Source organism: Anopheles funestus, chromosome 2RL (assembly GCF_943734845.2).
Source record: "Anopheles funestus chromosome 2RL, idAnoFuneDA-416_04, whole genome shotgun sequence".
Classification (NCBI taxonomy): domain Eukaryota; kingdom Metazoa; phylum Arthropoda; class Insecta; order Diptera; family Culicidae; genus Anopheles; species Anopheles funestus.
The window spans coordinates 14,111,247-14,125,785 of record NC_064598.1 but is presented as its reverse complement, the minus strand read 5'-3'; the positions used below and the strand labels follow the sequence as shown (position 1 = coordinate 14,125,785).

General features: G+C 48.1%; 3 protein-coding genes and 1 long non-coding RNA gene across 5 annotated transcripts in view; 3 read left to right on the top strand and 1 right to left on the bottom strand.

Moving 5' to 3' along the window:
* LOC125765206 (uncharacterized) overlaps nucleotides 1–14,539 on the bottom strand; it is a 361,639-nt gene that overhangs the window by 18,618 nt on the left and 328,482 nt on the right. The window lies entirely within an intron of this gene.
* LOC125765167 (UPF0687 protein C20orf27 homolog) lies at nucleotides 87–1,536 on the top strand. Its single transcript, XM_049430079.1, has 3 exons — nucleotides 87–329; nucleotides 401–796; nucleotides 900–1,536. The coding sequence occupies exon 3, from the start codon at nucleotides 909–911 to the stop codon at nucleotides 1,443–1,445; it is 537 nt and encodes a 178-aa protein (XP_049286036.1). The 5' UTR covers nucleotides 87–329; nucleotides 401–796; nucleotides 900–908; the 3' UTR covers nucleotides 1,446–1,536.
* On the top strand, nucleotides 1,833–12,247 carry LOC125764893 (mediator of RNA polymerase II transcription subunit 12). Of its 2 annotated transcripts, XM_049429544.1 has the most exons (11): nucleotides 1,833–4,066; nucleotides 4,144–4,835; nucleotides 4,915–6,615; nucleotides 6,841–6,921; nucleotides 7,585–7,669; nucleotides 7,734–8,456; nucleotides 8,524–8,711; nucleotides 8,784–9,066; nucleotides 9,146–10,577; nucleotides 10,641–11,834; nucleotides 11,904–12,247. In XM_049429544.1, the coding sequence occupies exons 1-11, from the start codon at nucleotides 2,219–2,221 to the stop codon at nucleotides 12,062–12,064; spliced, it is 8,388 nt and encodes a 2,795-aa protein (XP_049285501.1). In that variant the 5' UTR covers nucleotides 1,833–2,218; the 3' UTR covers nucleotides 12,065–12,247. The 2 variants fall into 2 exon arrangements, with proteins under 2 accessions (XP_049285501.1, XP_049285502.1); XM_049429545.1 differs by lacking the exon at nucleotides 6,841–6,921.
* On the top strand, nucleotides 12,389–13,498 carry LOC125765177 (uncharacterized). The gene is made up of 4 exons (XM_049430092.1): nucleotides 12,389–12,592; nucleotides 12,694–12,856; nucleotides 12,935–13,035; nucleotides 13,113–13,498. Exons 1-4 carry the CDS (start codon nucleotides 12,527–12,529, stop codon nucleotides 13,227–13,229), a joined length of 447 nt encoding a protein of 148 aa, XP_049286049.1. The 5' UTR covers nucleotides 12,389–12,526; the 3' UTR covers nucleotides 13,230–13,498.

The following is a 14,539-nucleotide window of genomic DNA, read 5'->3' as shown; positions in this document are numbered from 1 at the left end:
CGGGATGAAAAATCATAATACATCGTTTGATAGTGACGATTTGAGTGATTAAAATTTTGATAAGATAAATTTGAAAGCAATTAAGAAGCATTTATCCTGCAAATATGTGATTTGTTTTGGCAAACCGTCTTTTTGTACCCCGATGACAGCAACCGCATTACTGCTTATATCTACAGCACATGGTTCAATACTCGACATAATTTGGAACACGACAGGGTAGCAGACAAGGACAGGAGTAGTATTGGGTTTCCAAAAATTAACTTTACACCATGAAAAACGCGAAATAATGCGACTTTTCCAGTTTTTCTTAATTAAAATAAAATCTAACAGTAGGTATTTACAAAACGGGAGCAATATCCCTGTTCCTAATGACAATTTGTTTGCTTGTGGTTCGTTCCAGTTTCCGAACCGTTCCGCGTGTTGTTGATTGTCGTAGAATCATAGCTTAATTAACTTTAGCAAAAATACGTACGATATCGGTTCGATTCCGCGTCGGTAGAAATGATAGAGATTTATTCAACGCATCTCGCATCGTGCTTCGTGATTTTTCTTCGTCGATAATTTTGCTCCCTTACAAAAGTCAACAATGGATCAGCTAGACCGCTTCTTACCATCACAAACCAGTGGCGCGTCGGCGAGGACGGTGCAATGAGATTGCGTGTTCTTAAAATAACCAAATACACACGCTACAAGAAAAGCAGTCCGGCAAAGAGGTCATCAACAGCGAGCAGGACAACGTGGTAACACATCGATTCTTTCCTCCAACTTGACCGCAGCACAGGACACGAGATTGAAGGTATGGTAATGGATAGCATCAATCAGCGTTTGGCCTCAATTTTAGGGCAGCTAGCTTGCGGCCCATCACGTGTTGCGCGTTAACTTAGATATCATATTTGCAGCTGACAAGAATGGTTGACTCTCCCCATCACGTCCATTTTGACCAGGCGGTGATAAACGACGGGCTGCACGATAACAGCATTATCTATCAGATTGCCCCAGATGGAACGTCCCTGACCGTCCACTTGGGGTTTCTACAGATAAATCATCGCTACCGCATCGAGCTGAATGTGCCGGCGCAGGCAGTAAGGGATGCGGGTTTCACGGTCGAGGGCAATAGCGCCTTCGTTGCACAGGATGTGGCCGTTCCGAACGTACACTGTAGGCTGCTGGATTTTCCCTCCTGTACCGTGGATGTGAAGGGTGTGGAACATTTTGCTGTAACAATTGAATTTTTTGCTCACAAGGAGAAACTGCTGAAGGAACAGTTGCATTTATGCGGTAAAGAGGAGTCCAATCGGCGGTTGGAATTGATCCTGGTCGCCCGGGTGTTAGGCAAGGGCAAAGGAACGCCAATGCTTCGTAACGGAATCCATTGCATTGGAGTGGAGAAAACCGACGAGGAATCAGAAATGTCCGATTGGCAGGGATTTTCTAAAGAAAAGTAGATAATGTGTATTGAAGCGTTCTATATACGCGCATTGTGTATTTTTACTGCCTGTCGATAGCGTAATAAATTTCCCAAACTCTTCAAACAAATCGCTCTCGGGTTTTTTTTTATTTTAACAGAGTGGTTGCGAAGTGCTTTTTGATTGTCGTGTAAATAAAAAATTCCGACGATCTGGCGAGTAGCGAAAAAAGAAAGAAAAAGGGGTTTGACCTTGTTTACGGGCGAGGTACGCGCGGTGCGTGCGATTTGTTTACAAAACGGATCTCACGGCGAACGCGCAGCAACTCATGCTGCTGCTTGGTTTATCCGGGCTCGCACCCTGTTGTTTCTCGTTTATTCGGGTGCTCTGCAAAAGTAAACAATACCATACAGTAAGTTTGGGCGAATGGTCGAACCTGGATTTTTACGTACTGTTGCAACTGTCATTATCCGGCAGCCATATTTTGTTTTCCTCGATCGCCTTCTGGCACCAATTTTTGGCTTTTAATTTCTCTTTTTTCTTGTGTGATCCATCGTATCCATCCAAATGGTGTGATTAGTTTGGAAGCATTGTGTTTCATAAGTGTGATCCGCGTAAAGTGCAAACCGGCTGATGGTGGAGAAGCGTACAACATCGAATGGGGTTTCCCTTGGGAACTAGCCTCCACAGCTAGTTCGTCCAACGCCTGGGTGAAAAACAATCTTGCTGCATAACTCCAAAGCCAAAGCAGGCGTTTTTCTTTAGCACAATCAGCTGATTATTCGAGCCGTTACTATACCGAACGCTTCACAATGAATATGCGCCCGTTGAAACGGCCCCGCCTAGGGCCACCGGACGTCTATCCGCAGGAAGCAAAACAACGGGAAGATGAATTAACGTCCACGCACGTCAAACATGGTTTCGCGACCGAACATAAACTGTCCGAGGAGTTCGGCACCGCCCGCAATTGCAACGTGTCGGCGAGTAAGGTCGGTGCCTACTTTAATGCGATCTTGGCCAAGAAGGAGGAGCTGATGACACTGCCGGATTCGGGACGAAAGAAGCAGCAAATCAACCCGAAAGACAACTTCTGGCCTGTTACTGCCCGTAACAAAACTACCCTGGATACGTGGTTCAAAGATCTGGCCGGAACGAAACCGTTAAGCAGCTTGGCCAAGAAGGCACCGTCGTTTAACAAAAAGGAAGAAATATTCGCTATGTTGTGCGAAAATCAAGTTACGATGCAGCGAGCAGCTTGGTTTATTAAGCTGAGTTCGGCCTACACCGTGGCGGTTTCGGAGGCAAAAATTAAAAAACGCCAAATGCCTGATCCGGCCACCGAATGGACCGGAACGATGATAAAGTTTATGAAGGATCTCATACCGAAGCTGCACGAACATTATCACCAGGGTCCGCTGCAGGACAAACCGTCTGCGGGTAGTGCAGGCAGTTCCAGCGGCATGAGCAGTACAAATAGCGGCCTTGGATTGGGTGCCGGTGCAGGTGGTACCAATCCTTCAACCATTCCACCGCCCCTTTCCAGCCCGGCAGGGAGCATGCATAGCCCGGCCGGTGGTAACCCGGTCGGAGGATCGATGCATGCCCAACAGCAGCAACAGCAGCAGCAACCGATTTCTCCACAGGAAGAGCAACGAATAGCCCAGAGACAGTGGAATTACAGTACGCAGCTCTGCAAGTACATGTACGAGGAGGGTTTACTGGACAAGCAAGAGTTCCTGAACTGGATTATTGATTTATTGGAAAAAATGAAATCCTCCCCGAACGCGGACGACGGTTTGCTGAGAATTTATCTTCCCCTGGCAATGCAGTACCTGCACGACTTTGTGCAATCGGAGCGCTTCTGTCGCCGGTTGGCGTATGCGGTGTCGAAGAAGTTAGCCCAACTGATAAATCAGATGGCGGAGAGCCACAACATCAATCTGAACTCACCCGATCCGGATGGCAATGGGAAACAGTCGTCCAACGAAATGACCGACAGCAAGCAAGAGAAGCAGCACGACAAACCGTCCAAAGAGGGTACGAACGGCACAGTATCGCAATCGGCAGACGTGAGCCCTCCGAAGGTGAATCCGTACGAAATGATTTTCGCCGAATATTTGCACTGTTCCCACCATCGGGATGTAGTGTTGCAGCTGTCGTCCATCCTGCAGGTCATCACACTCGAATGCCCGACTGCGCTAGTGTGGTGCGGTGTCGGAGAAACTCGTTCCTCGTCGGTGCTCTCCGGCAGTCCGCTGGATCATTTGCCGGTGGCACCATCCGCACTGCCGATGCCGGCCCGATACGAACATTCCAATGAGGACATTCGTCGGCAACTGTTCGAAGCGGAAGAAAGCATCAAAGTGCGGTCGCGTCATGCCGAATCGCGTTGGTGCATCGACAAGTGGCAGACAGCTGCTGGGAACGCTAGCCTGAAGATACTGGCCACACTGGATGCGCTCGATGGACATTGTTTCGATCGGATGGATTCGAACAATTCGCTCGATTCATTGTATTCGAAGATTTTCCCACCGTTCCAGGTACAACCGATCAAACCATCGGAAAACAGTTCAGGAGGAAGTGGTAATGGACAAGGCAGTGCCGCCGGTGGTGCTAACACTGCTGATGGGAAAGATGCGGCCACAAAGCAGTTTGAATATGTACGTTGATTTGGAACACATGATGCGGTCGGAGGTTGAAATTTTCAACTTTTTAATTCCCTTTTCACTCATTTCAGAACGTTGAACAAGATTCATCGATTGTGAAGATTCTTTGCGAATGGGCCGTTTCGTGGCAGCGTTGGGGCGAACACCGGGCAATGGTAGTGGCCTGGCTGCTTGATAAACGACAGAACGAAGTGTTGACGGCGCTGGAAAACGATAGCTACAACAACGCTCTCAACAATTCGGACGACAAAGACTCGGTTTTGTCGGGCAGTGGTTTAAACGGAGGCCAGCCCGTGTTTCAACATATCTTGATGAACTTTCTCGACCATGACGCACCAGTACTGGAAGAAGGCGGTAGTTCGCAGAACAAGTCCCAGTTTACGAATCTGGTACATTTGTTTAGCGAGCTTATTCGCCATGACGTGTTTTCACACGATGCTTACATGTGCTGCTTGATCTCGCGTGGTGATCTACTGACAGGCGCCGGTGGTATGTTGTCGCTCGACAGCCATGGGATGTGTAACGCCGGGTTGGGCACGGGACCAATATCGAACAAACCCGCCACCAGCTCGTCCCCGAACAATGGTGGCGGGATGGAGGATGATGTGCTGCAAACGGATTTTAAAGCCAAGCTGGAGGATTTGGATGATTCGAATGTGGATGACGATCTTGACAAGCTGCTGCAGCACATTAAAGAGGATCAGCAAAATTCGATGGATGCACCGGATAGCCCGAAAGATCCGGAGCATGCAGCTCCCTCGGTGTAAGTATCAATTTGTTCCCGTAGAATCGTTCCACTAATTGATTGATTGCTATTTCCCTTTTGTTTTGCATCTCAACAGAACGGGCCTTGGTAAAGCTGAGTCATCCAGTCGCCATTTTCTGTACACCGAACATTTCCCGCTCTGTCAGGATGATCCCATCTCCCAGCATGATTGCAACCAGCGGTACATCTTGCTGTACGGAGTGGGCAAGGAGCGAGACGAGAAGAAGCACGCGGTGAAGAAAATGTCGAAAGAAATCTGTAAACTGTTCTCGAAAAAGTTTAGCATCGACGTGGCCGAGGGAGGCAAAGTGAAGAAGCACTCGCGCAGTGAGTTTAACTTCGAGTCCACCTCGAACAAGTGTCAGGCAATGTCGTACTTTGACCAGCACGTTGTCACCTGGCAGTGTGCGGTACAGGTGCAGGAAATGCTAAATGCCTTTGCCGTCGGCAATAGCAACTATCTGCCAGTTCAAGAGCACGTGGCGTTCCTGTTTGATCTGATGGAGTCGGCGTTCAACATTTACGGGTTGATCGATACCTGCATCCAGATTTTGCGCGAGCTGCCCGAGGTGGAACTGCAGTTGATTGGCAAAAGTTCGTTGGCACTAGTGCGTAGCTATACGACATCGCTCAGCCTGTATGTGGTGGGTGTCCTGCGACGGTACCATTGCTGTTTACTGCTTTCGCAGGAACAAACGACAGCGATCTTCGAGGGACTATGCCGGATTGTGAAGCACGTGAGCAACCCGAGCGATTGCAGCTCGGCCGAACGATGTATTCTTGCCTATCTGTACGATCTTTATTCGGCCTGTTCGTCCTTGAAATCCCGCCCCCAGCAGGAACCCTTCCACAATGCGTACCCGAAGATCAAGCAGGCGTTATACACACCGCTCCAACCGACTCCCTCGGCGCATACATACAATCCGCAGTTTATGATTGAAATTATCACCAATCCTCGGCGTGGTGGCAAGATCGAAAGCGCTTGGGCTAGACAACTGAACGAATCTGCCTCCAATCGGTACAGCTTCGTGTGCAATGCCGTGGTGGCGGTTACGCGCGATATCGACAACGATTGTCTGAACGACATCGCGGCCATGTGTGCGGAACTTACGGCGTGCTGCAACTCGCTCAGTACCGAATGGTTGGGTGTGTTGATTGCACTGTGCGGTTCGAACCGCGATGCCGGCTACTACGTGGATGTTCTGACACAGGTGGACGTCCAGAACACTAACATCCACAACGCACTGTCGGTGTTCACGAGCATCCTGGTGGCGAGACATTGCTTCTCGTTGGAGAACTTTGTGGCACACGTGGCCTTACCATCGCTGGTGCAGGCTTGTAAAGGACGTGGTGAAACAACGCCAGAAATAGAGGCGGGCGCACGATTGTCCTGCCATCTGTTACTGAGGCTCTTCAAAACGATCGAATGTCCACAGCCAGGACTGTACTCGGTGAGCACATCACCTAACCCAATAACGGTCGGAAACGCCCATAACATCAAGCTGAGTTGCGATCGACATCTGCTAGCTGCGGCACACAAAAACATTGGCGTAGCGCCGGTGTTGGCCGTCCTGAAGGGTATACTCGTGGTGGGCGATGCTACTGCACACAAGGTTTCTTCGATATTCGGCACTGGCAAGCGAAGTGGACTCAACACACCGGTACACCCAGGCAGCACGCCAAAAAGCATGACTGGATCGGGTGATTTAAGCCACATTCTGGGCACGAGCGATCTTTCCATACTGGGCAATCCGGATGAATCGATGCTGGATGTTTCGTAAGTACTGACGATTGTTGGAGATGTTACGCGAGTTAAAATTGAATGCCTGCGCAGTTGAAATTAGGACACATTGAACCGGATATTGTCCGTAGTAATAATTGATAGCATCGATAGCAAATCATACCGTTCGGTATCGTTATTCATTCCCGTTTGTGTTTCGTTTGACTTAGTTGATGTTTTCAATCGATATTTTTTTCTTATTTTTCTTGGTTCCTGATTTAGGATGATCGAACTGGAGGAACTCTCTCCAACCGCCTCCGCTCGATTATACTCTAGCAGGTGTGCGAATGGTTTGCCGTTTGAGTTCGTTTGTTTTACTTTATTGTTTAATTGCATATTTGTACCTTTCTGTTTTGATTTTTGTATGTCCCATGCTACACGTGTTGTATCGCTTTCGGTATCATTTAACCGCGTTTACGCGCGCACTTCATTTAGTTGAGAGAAACGCTAGAGCAAATAAGAATGGAATCTACAGCAAAAGCACGTCGTTTTGTCATGCGGTTTGCACTTCACCCATTTGGTGGTTTGTTGCTCCCTGGTGTTGCCAACGATTCGTGACGAAAACTATCACTACCATCTTCATCATTCACATTGGATGTCATTATTGTAGAGGTTGTTAATGATTTCATTGTTGCTTTGGTCTGTACAAACAGTTATACCTAGTGGACGTGTTTGCTTCTCGATAAAGCTTGTTTCAGGAGGAAAATGTTTCGTATCATTTAGATCTCACGAGTGGTTCATTGCGTTTCCTATCCTATTCTAGTGGAGGACGTTTTCGCACCATGAGGAATGTCTTGCGTACTGTTTTCATTTCATTTGTTTGACTTTTTCCCGTTTGTTGTTCGTTTAGCATCCCTTACATTACGATTTTCCATCCACCACTATCACCATTTTCCCCTTTTTGTGCTAAAATGTACTGTAACATTCTTCATGTCTGTAATGTGTATGTAATCTTGCATTCTTTAGGCAGCAAAACTCTCATCTGAACCAGGAGAACGCGACAAGTCTGTCGGATTTCGCGCAACATGTGCTGCGCCAAATTTGCTCACAGGTAAGTGGATTCCGCCGTCGGTATTACGTCTGTATGTTATGATTGACTTTTATTGTTATTGTAGGAATGGGTCCTGGAACGCTGCCTTCAACATGCGGAAGAATTATGTCAGCATGGTATGCTGATCGATAATCTACTGACGGCTAAGCAAGCGCAACGTTTGCTGCACATGATTTGCTATCCGGAGCACGAATCCAATCTGATCGCCGAACTAGATCAGAAGGCGATCATTGTGCGTATACTGGAAAATCTGGAACAATGGTCGCTACGCATTTCTTGGTTAGATTTGCAACTGATGTTCAAGCAAACTAACTGCAGCTCACCGGATCTGTCCAACTGGCTTGATATGGTGGCCAGGGCTGCTATTGATGTGTTTCGCGTCAACGAGTTCATTATGAGCAACCCGGACGTGAAGCAGGAGAAGGTAAAACCCTCGACCTGGTTGGTGGCGCCATTGGTTTCGAAACTGCCGAGTGCGGTTCAGGGAAGAATCTTAAAAGTATCGGGACAGGTGCTGGAGAGTACGAGCATGTTTAGCAAGCACAAGGATGGCAATGGTGGTAATAACAGTAGCAACAATAACAGCCACAACCATGGAGCTAATAGTAACAGTTCGGTCAGCTCGAATGGTAGCACCTTCGGCAGCAAGCAGTCGTCGCAGCTAAATCATCAACCATTCCTTGGGCTGGTGCTGACCTGCCTTAAGGGACAGGACGAGCAGAAGGAAGGTTTGCTTCAATCGCTATACTCGCAGCTATCGCAATTCCTACAAAATCGGGACCAAAGTGTAAGTATTGAAGGAGCTTTAAGGATAATACCATAGATTATTAACAACTTTTCGATCGTTTCTTCAGCTCGAAACTATTGGTGGTATTGAAGATCCTTGTGGGTTTGAGAAAATGCTTGACGCACTACAGTTGCGCTACTCGCTTGTTGGTGGACTATTCGATGCGATTATGAAAAATGCCACCTCTACTACGGACTGGGCAATTTTGTTTGCCCAGCTTATCAGCCAGGGTGTCATTGATTTAAGCAACAATTCGTAAGTGTACACTTTTATTCACAATTTTGCTGTAGGAAAGATTAGAAACTGAAAGTGTTTTTTTTTCGACAGTGAACTGTTTACTACAACACTGGACATGTTGGCCACGTTGATACATTCAACGCTTGTCAGCGACAGCCAGACGGAGCGTGATGAGAACAAGAAATTGTACACTAATCTCATGAAGAAACTACGTAAGGAGTTGGGTGACAAGAATGGTCCGTCGATCAAATACGTTCGGCAGTTGTTGCCGCTAGCGAAGCAAACGTGCGAAGTGCTTACGTGCGACTCGGCCGGATCATCAACGGACGCGAAAGGCAATAAAATCGCAATTGATAGTATCGAAAAGAAGAACGTAAGTGCAGCTTCCTACTGATCTGATGAGTAAGATGAGAACTTTTTATAACTATTCTTTATGTGTCTCTCTCTTTAAGGGTCTTCGACTAGGAGACAAACAACGTGTGAGCGTTTGGGATCTATTGGAAGGTCACAAAAATCCCGCACCCCTATCATGGGCATGGTTTGGAGCGGTGAAAATTGAACGCAAACCCCTAGCATACGAAGAAACGCACCGCTTGCTAAAGTATCACACGCACAGCCTGTTTAAACCGAGCAGCTACTATTATGAACCGCTTCCATTGCCTCCCGAAGAAGTAGACCCCTTACCCGACAAGCTGAAAGACGATATGAAAGCCGATACGCCTTCGTCCGATCAATCGCCGGCACCGAGTACGGGCTCGAAGAAGAGCAAAACGACTCGCAAAAGGAAACCGAAAGCCACGGCAGCAGCACAAGTACAACAAAGCCAACCGCAACAACCGATCATGCCAGCGATTGTACCGCAAACCGCTGCAGGACCACAGCAATTACAGCAAATGCAACAACAGCAGCAGCAGCAACAGCAGCAACAACAGCAACAGATGCAACAGCAGCAATCGCTACAACAGCAGCAGCACTTGCAGCAACAGCAGCAGCAACAGTTGCACCTGCAGCAGCAACAGGCACAACAGCAGCAGCATCTGCAGCAACAGCAACAGCAGCAGCTTCAGCAACTGCAACAACAACAGCAACAGCAGCTTCAGCAGCAACAGCAGCAAAATCAAATGATGATGCAACAGCAACAGCAAAGCAACATTCCGCAGCAACAGCAATCAGCGCTGCAACAGCAGCAGCTTGGATCGCAACAACCACAGCAACAGCAGGTTGCTATGACACCTCAGCAAACGCTACAGCAGATGCAAAACAGCAACATGGGATCGATGCAAATGGGCGGTCCGATGAACACCATGAATCAACAGCATATGCAACAACAGTACGGTCAAGCCAATCCAGCCCAGCTGGTCGCACAAGGCAACATCGGAGGTATGCAGACGGGAATGGGTGGACTTGGAGCTGGAATGGGTGGTAGTATGATGAATCAGCAGCAACAGCAGCAGCAGGGCCCGCAGCAACAGCAGCCTCAACAAGCTCAACAAGCGCAGCAAGCACAACAAGCTCAACAGCAACAGCAACAACAGCAATCTCAAGGCAATCCAAATATGGGCTTCGTTGGCAATGTAAACCCCATGGCACAGTTGGCACAACAGCAAGGAGGCAACCAGCAGTGGGGTGGTTATGGGTCCATGCAGCAACAGCATCAACAGCAACAGCAACAACAACAGCAGCAACAACAGCAGCAACAGGGACCACAGGCACAAGCACAACAGCAACAACAAACTCCACAGCAAGCTCAGCAGGCATCACAGCAGCAAGGACCTCAGCAAGGACCCCAGCAAGGATCTCAGCAAGGGCCGCAGACACAGCAGCAGCTGCAACAGCAACAACAACAGCAACAAATGTTCTATTCCGGAATGGGTCAAGCAACGAGTAAGTATGCGAGTACGCAATCTTTTGAAAAGCTTATTATACATTTAAACCTATTCCTTGTAGTGACACGCTTCGATCGGCCTCAGTTGAACACAAACTCAAAGCAGGCTCTCTCGAACATGTTGCGCTCAAAGTTGCCAATCAATGCTGGTCATCCGGCCGGTTTTATGCAACCGCAGCAACAGCAGCAGCAGCAACAGCAACAACAGCAGCAACAGCAGCAGCAACAACAGCAACCACAGCGCAATCCCCAGCAACAGTTTATGCGTGGTCCGTTGCGGACCGGTATGCCGGGCAATCCGATTGTCGGCGCACAGGCCGGCATGGGTCCGATGAATCCGGCCATGGCTGGTGGCAATGCAGGCATTGGAGCGACGGGAGGTGGTGCGGTGATGGGTGCTCAGGCTATGGCTGCTGGTGGCATGATGGGAGCAGGGCAAGGAGCTCAGAGCCAGCAAACTGCTGGAGGAATAATGAATCAAAATACTCCGGCCATGATGGGCACTACCGGGGGCTCGATTATGGGTCAATCCGGTGGCAGTATGATACAGACGAGCATGATGAATCCTCAGCAAAATCCAGCGTTAGTTGGACAGGGAATGGGCAGTGGTGGAGGAATCGGTGGAGCTGGCGGTATGGCAGGAAATAGTGGTATGGGAGGAAGCGCCGCTGGAATGGGAGCAAGTGGCGGCGGAATGGTAACATCTGGCGGAATGGTTAGTGCCGGAATGGGCAGCGCAGGAATCGGCAATGCAGCTCCAATGGGTGGTGGACAGAGCGGTATGGGCGGTACCAGCGGAATGCCGAATGCAGGTGGAATGGGTAATCCGTCCATGGGCAACCCTGGCATGGGCATGCAAAATATGCAGCAATCGGGCAACATGCAGGGTGGCATGTTCCAAGGACAGAACGTGCCGTACCAAAACGTCAATCAGAACTATCCCAACTACGGGAACCAGGGCCTGGGCCAGCAGGGTGGACAGGGAAGCGGTATGATGGGTAACTTTAATCAGATGGCCCAGCAACAGCGCACTACTCAGGCAGAGTTTCTGGCACAACAGCGTGCGGCAATGGTGGCCGGCCGGGGTCAGTATGGGCAACATGCACCGAATGTGACGATGGGTAATATGGGTGTAAACCAGGGTGCGGTTCCACCGTATCCTCGCCAAGGTGGTAAACCGGGAGTTGGTAATATGCCTCAGAATCAGCAACAGTTCCAGCAGCAACGGATGCGCTTAATAATGCAGCAACATTCAGGTAAGGGTAGGAAGTGGTACGGAGTTTCTAGAAGATGGGTATTCTAATTTGTTCCTACTTTATTCGCAGGCATGGGTCAAGGCAGTAACGCGCAAGGTATGATGCAAAACCAAGGGCAAGGCATGAGTACGCAACAAACGCCAAATCTGGTGGCTCAGCTGCAGCGCCAGATGCCCAACCAGAACAACATGATGGGCCAGCAATACCCTCATCAACCTCCGCAGTATTAAGCAAGATCGAGGAGCCCCCCGGCGCACTCACATGCACGAGAAGAAATGGTCTGGGGAGACAGACACAGGACATCTTCGTACTAGTACATATATTTATTACCACTGTGACTTTGAGGAGACGCATATATTTCTTAGGAATGAAATAGAAGCATCGCAATAAACGGAGTATAAGTAATACAATGATTCGGTTGCTTGTATGCATTTTTTTTATATGAGAAGGACATTTTATTGGATGCAAATATAGTAAGACCACTATGTAACGTTTCGTTTAAAATGTTCACCCAGAACGTGCTTTGACAGACGTTCTATGACAGCTGCAAACGCCGCAGAATTCATGTCAACATACAACCCAAAATGTAAACAGATCGTAGTACTCGCGAATTCGGAACACTTTACTTCTTATTTCCGAAACAGGAGCTATATCGAAGCCAAGTGCCCCGTCTACAGCTTGTCCAGTTTGGAATGGAGTGCAAATCACCCAACATTGTTGCTGGAGAAGCTTCCGAAACGGATGACGATGAAACTGAGGTAATTCCGACGCATTCCATTCCGTTCGTAGAGAGTGAAAGTGGTGGCTAGATTAAAATGTTCACTCCATCTCTCCTTACCATGGCCGTCATGTTCGACAGGTAATATCGATCGAAAAAGGAATTCCCCATTTATCGTCATCCGGCACGGCACCTGCATCGTTTACATTCGCCAGGGAAGCAGTTGAATCATCGACATCCACACCACCGCCCATAGTGGTTTCGGATGAGGAGATGCAACGAATGCACGTGCGACGTACGATGAGTAAGGCTGGGCGGGAGAAACCCATGAAAAAAGCGCCCTTAAAGCAATCTTTTAATTAGTGGCTTGTTTCGATTCCAGATGAAAGATGCATATCGCTGTTAAACGAATTCATCCACAACACGGTGATATCCGTCTCGAAGCAGCTCAATGAGACGGACAACTTTCTCATGAAATCACAGGTAAAGGGTGTTTATTGTTTACGTATGCTTTGTCTAAGGGAAAGATTGTGATAGGCAGTTGAATCGGCTCGTTTCAGATGGTGCTCCAGAATACGACCATCTCGGTGAAAAAGATGAACGACAACACGCACCAGATGCAGAGCAAACTGCAGGACATTCTCACGTTCAATTTTGTACCAAATATTAACATTTAAATTAACCAGAACAAACATGAAAACTTCAGAAAGGAAACAGACGGATCCTACAATGAGTGTAAGTACCGACATGAAAGAAAGTAAATCCGTAAACGGTTTCTTGAACGGTTGAAAAGGATTAGTGCTTGAAATAGTTTCGGAACTAAAAAAAACTTAAGCGTCGCTTCGCAAACGGAAGGGATGTAAAAAAAACCCGGCACATTACGATCCAAAGCAAAATGATGAAAAATACAAAACTGTAATGCGTGCAATCAGCACGAGTATCCCTCCCTCCCATCGTTGTGATGCGTTTGCGAGGTGAAAAAGAAATCCCTCGACAGAGAAATTGACCATGCATCACGCCTCGCTCATTGAAGCAGGTCAGAGCAGCAAAAGCAACAGGTGGAAACACGATGATGTTTTCTTGCGTGGAATTTACTGCCTATGTTTATGTTTTCTTCATTTTCACGCCATCGTCACGCCGTGCATGTGTGTGCTTTGCGCAAAAAAAAACAGTTTCTGCCATCCGCCCACTCACTAGCGTAGCGATTAGGAGAAGGAAGAAAGAAGTGAAAAACAAACGAAACGCAGCAAAACCAAATCACAAGCGTGGAATACCACACCTTCCCATGACACTTGGTATGCTTTCCGCACGGATCAATGTACAATATTGCGGGTGAAAATAGACACAGCCAACGACAAGATTTTCACGTCGTTGCCCGTACCGTATTGGGGGGGGGGGCGGCCGTATTATTCGCAACCGTACCACGTATCAGCGGGATATCGTCGGTATACGAGCGAGTCAACGTACTCGTCGTACCAGCCGCTGCTGGCTGGTGTGGTGTGTTGGTTGAAACGCGCTCGCTATCACCCAGTGTGGCCACACACGCACGCAACCGAGAAGCAGCGTAGATTATATATTGGGATCGTCGTTTTCGGGTTAGTCCCTCGCTCCCTGTCCCGGGCAGAGCCCTCGATCGCTCTAATCGGTGTGCAATGTGTTGAAAGTGGGTGGCGCGGTCTGGTGAAGTGAAACACAATTTATGACTTTCTAATGAAACTTCCTGTGCTGCGTATCGAAATTGGAGTTGATGTATCAGTTTTTCTTTCGGCCTGTCGCTATTCGCTGGAATTTCTAGTGATAACAGAAAGCGACTCAGCGGTGTCACGTTTTTTAAGCTACACTGAGCATACAATAATAGATTCGTTGAACGAAACATTTAACAATCTTCTTTATTGAATGTATTTGTTTAAAGACTTAATCTCATTGATTAGGATCAAATCAAAGTTCACTTCTCATCACTTCTAAAGATCTGATCCAAATTCTCAAC

Coding starts and splice junctions, on each gene's coding strand:
- LOC125765177 (XM_049430092.1), top strand. CDS start 12,527: ATGGAGTGCAAATCACCCAACATTGTTGCTGGAGAAGCTTCCGAAACG. Junction 12,593..12,693: donor CGGATGACGATGAAACTGAG/GTAATTCCGACG, acceptor CATGTTCGACAG/GTAATATCGATCGAAAAAGG. Junction 13,036..13,112: donor ACTTTCTCATGAAATCACAG/GTAAAGGGTGTT, acceptor GGCTCGTTTCAG/ATGGTGCTCCAGAATACGAC.
- LOC125765167 (XM_049430079.1), top strand. CDS start 909: ATGGTTGACTCTCCCCATCACGTCCATTTTGACCAGGCGGTGATAAAC.
- LOC125764893 (XM_049429544.1), top strand. CDS start 2,219: ATGAATATGCGCCCGTTGAAACGGCCCCGCCTAGGGCCACCGGACGTC. Junction 4,836..4,914: donor GAGCATGCAGCTCCCTCGGT/GTAAGTATCAAT, acceptor GCATCTCAACAG/AACGGGCCTTGGTAAAGCTG. Junction 11,835..11,903: donor AATAATGCAGCAACATTCAG/GTAAGGGTAGGA, acceptor CTTTATTCGCAG/GCATGGGTCAAGGCAGTAAC.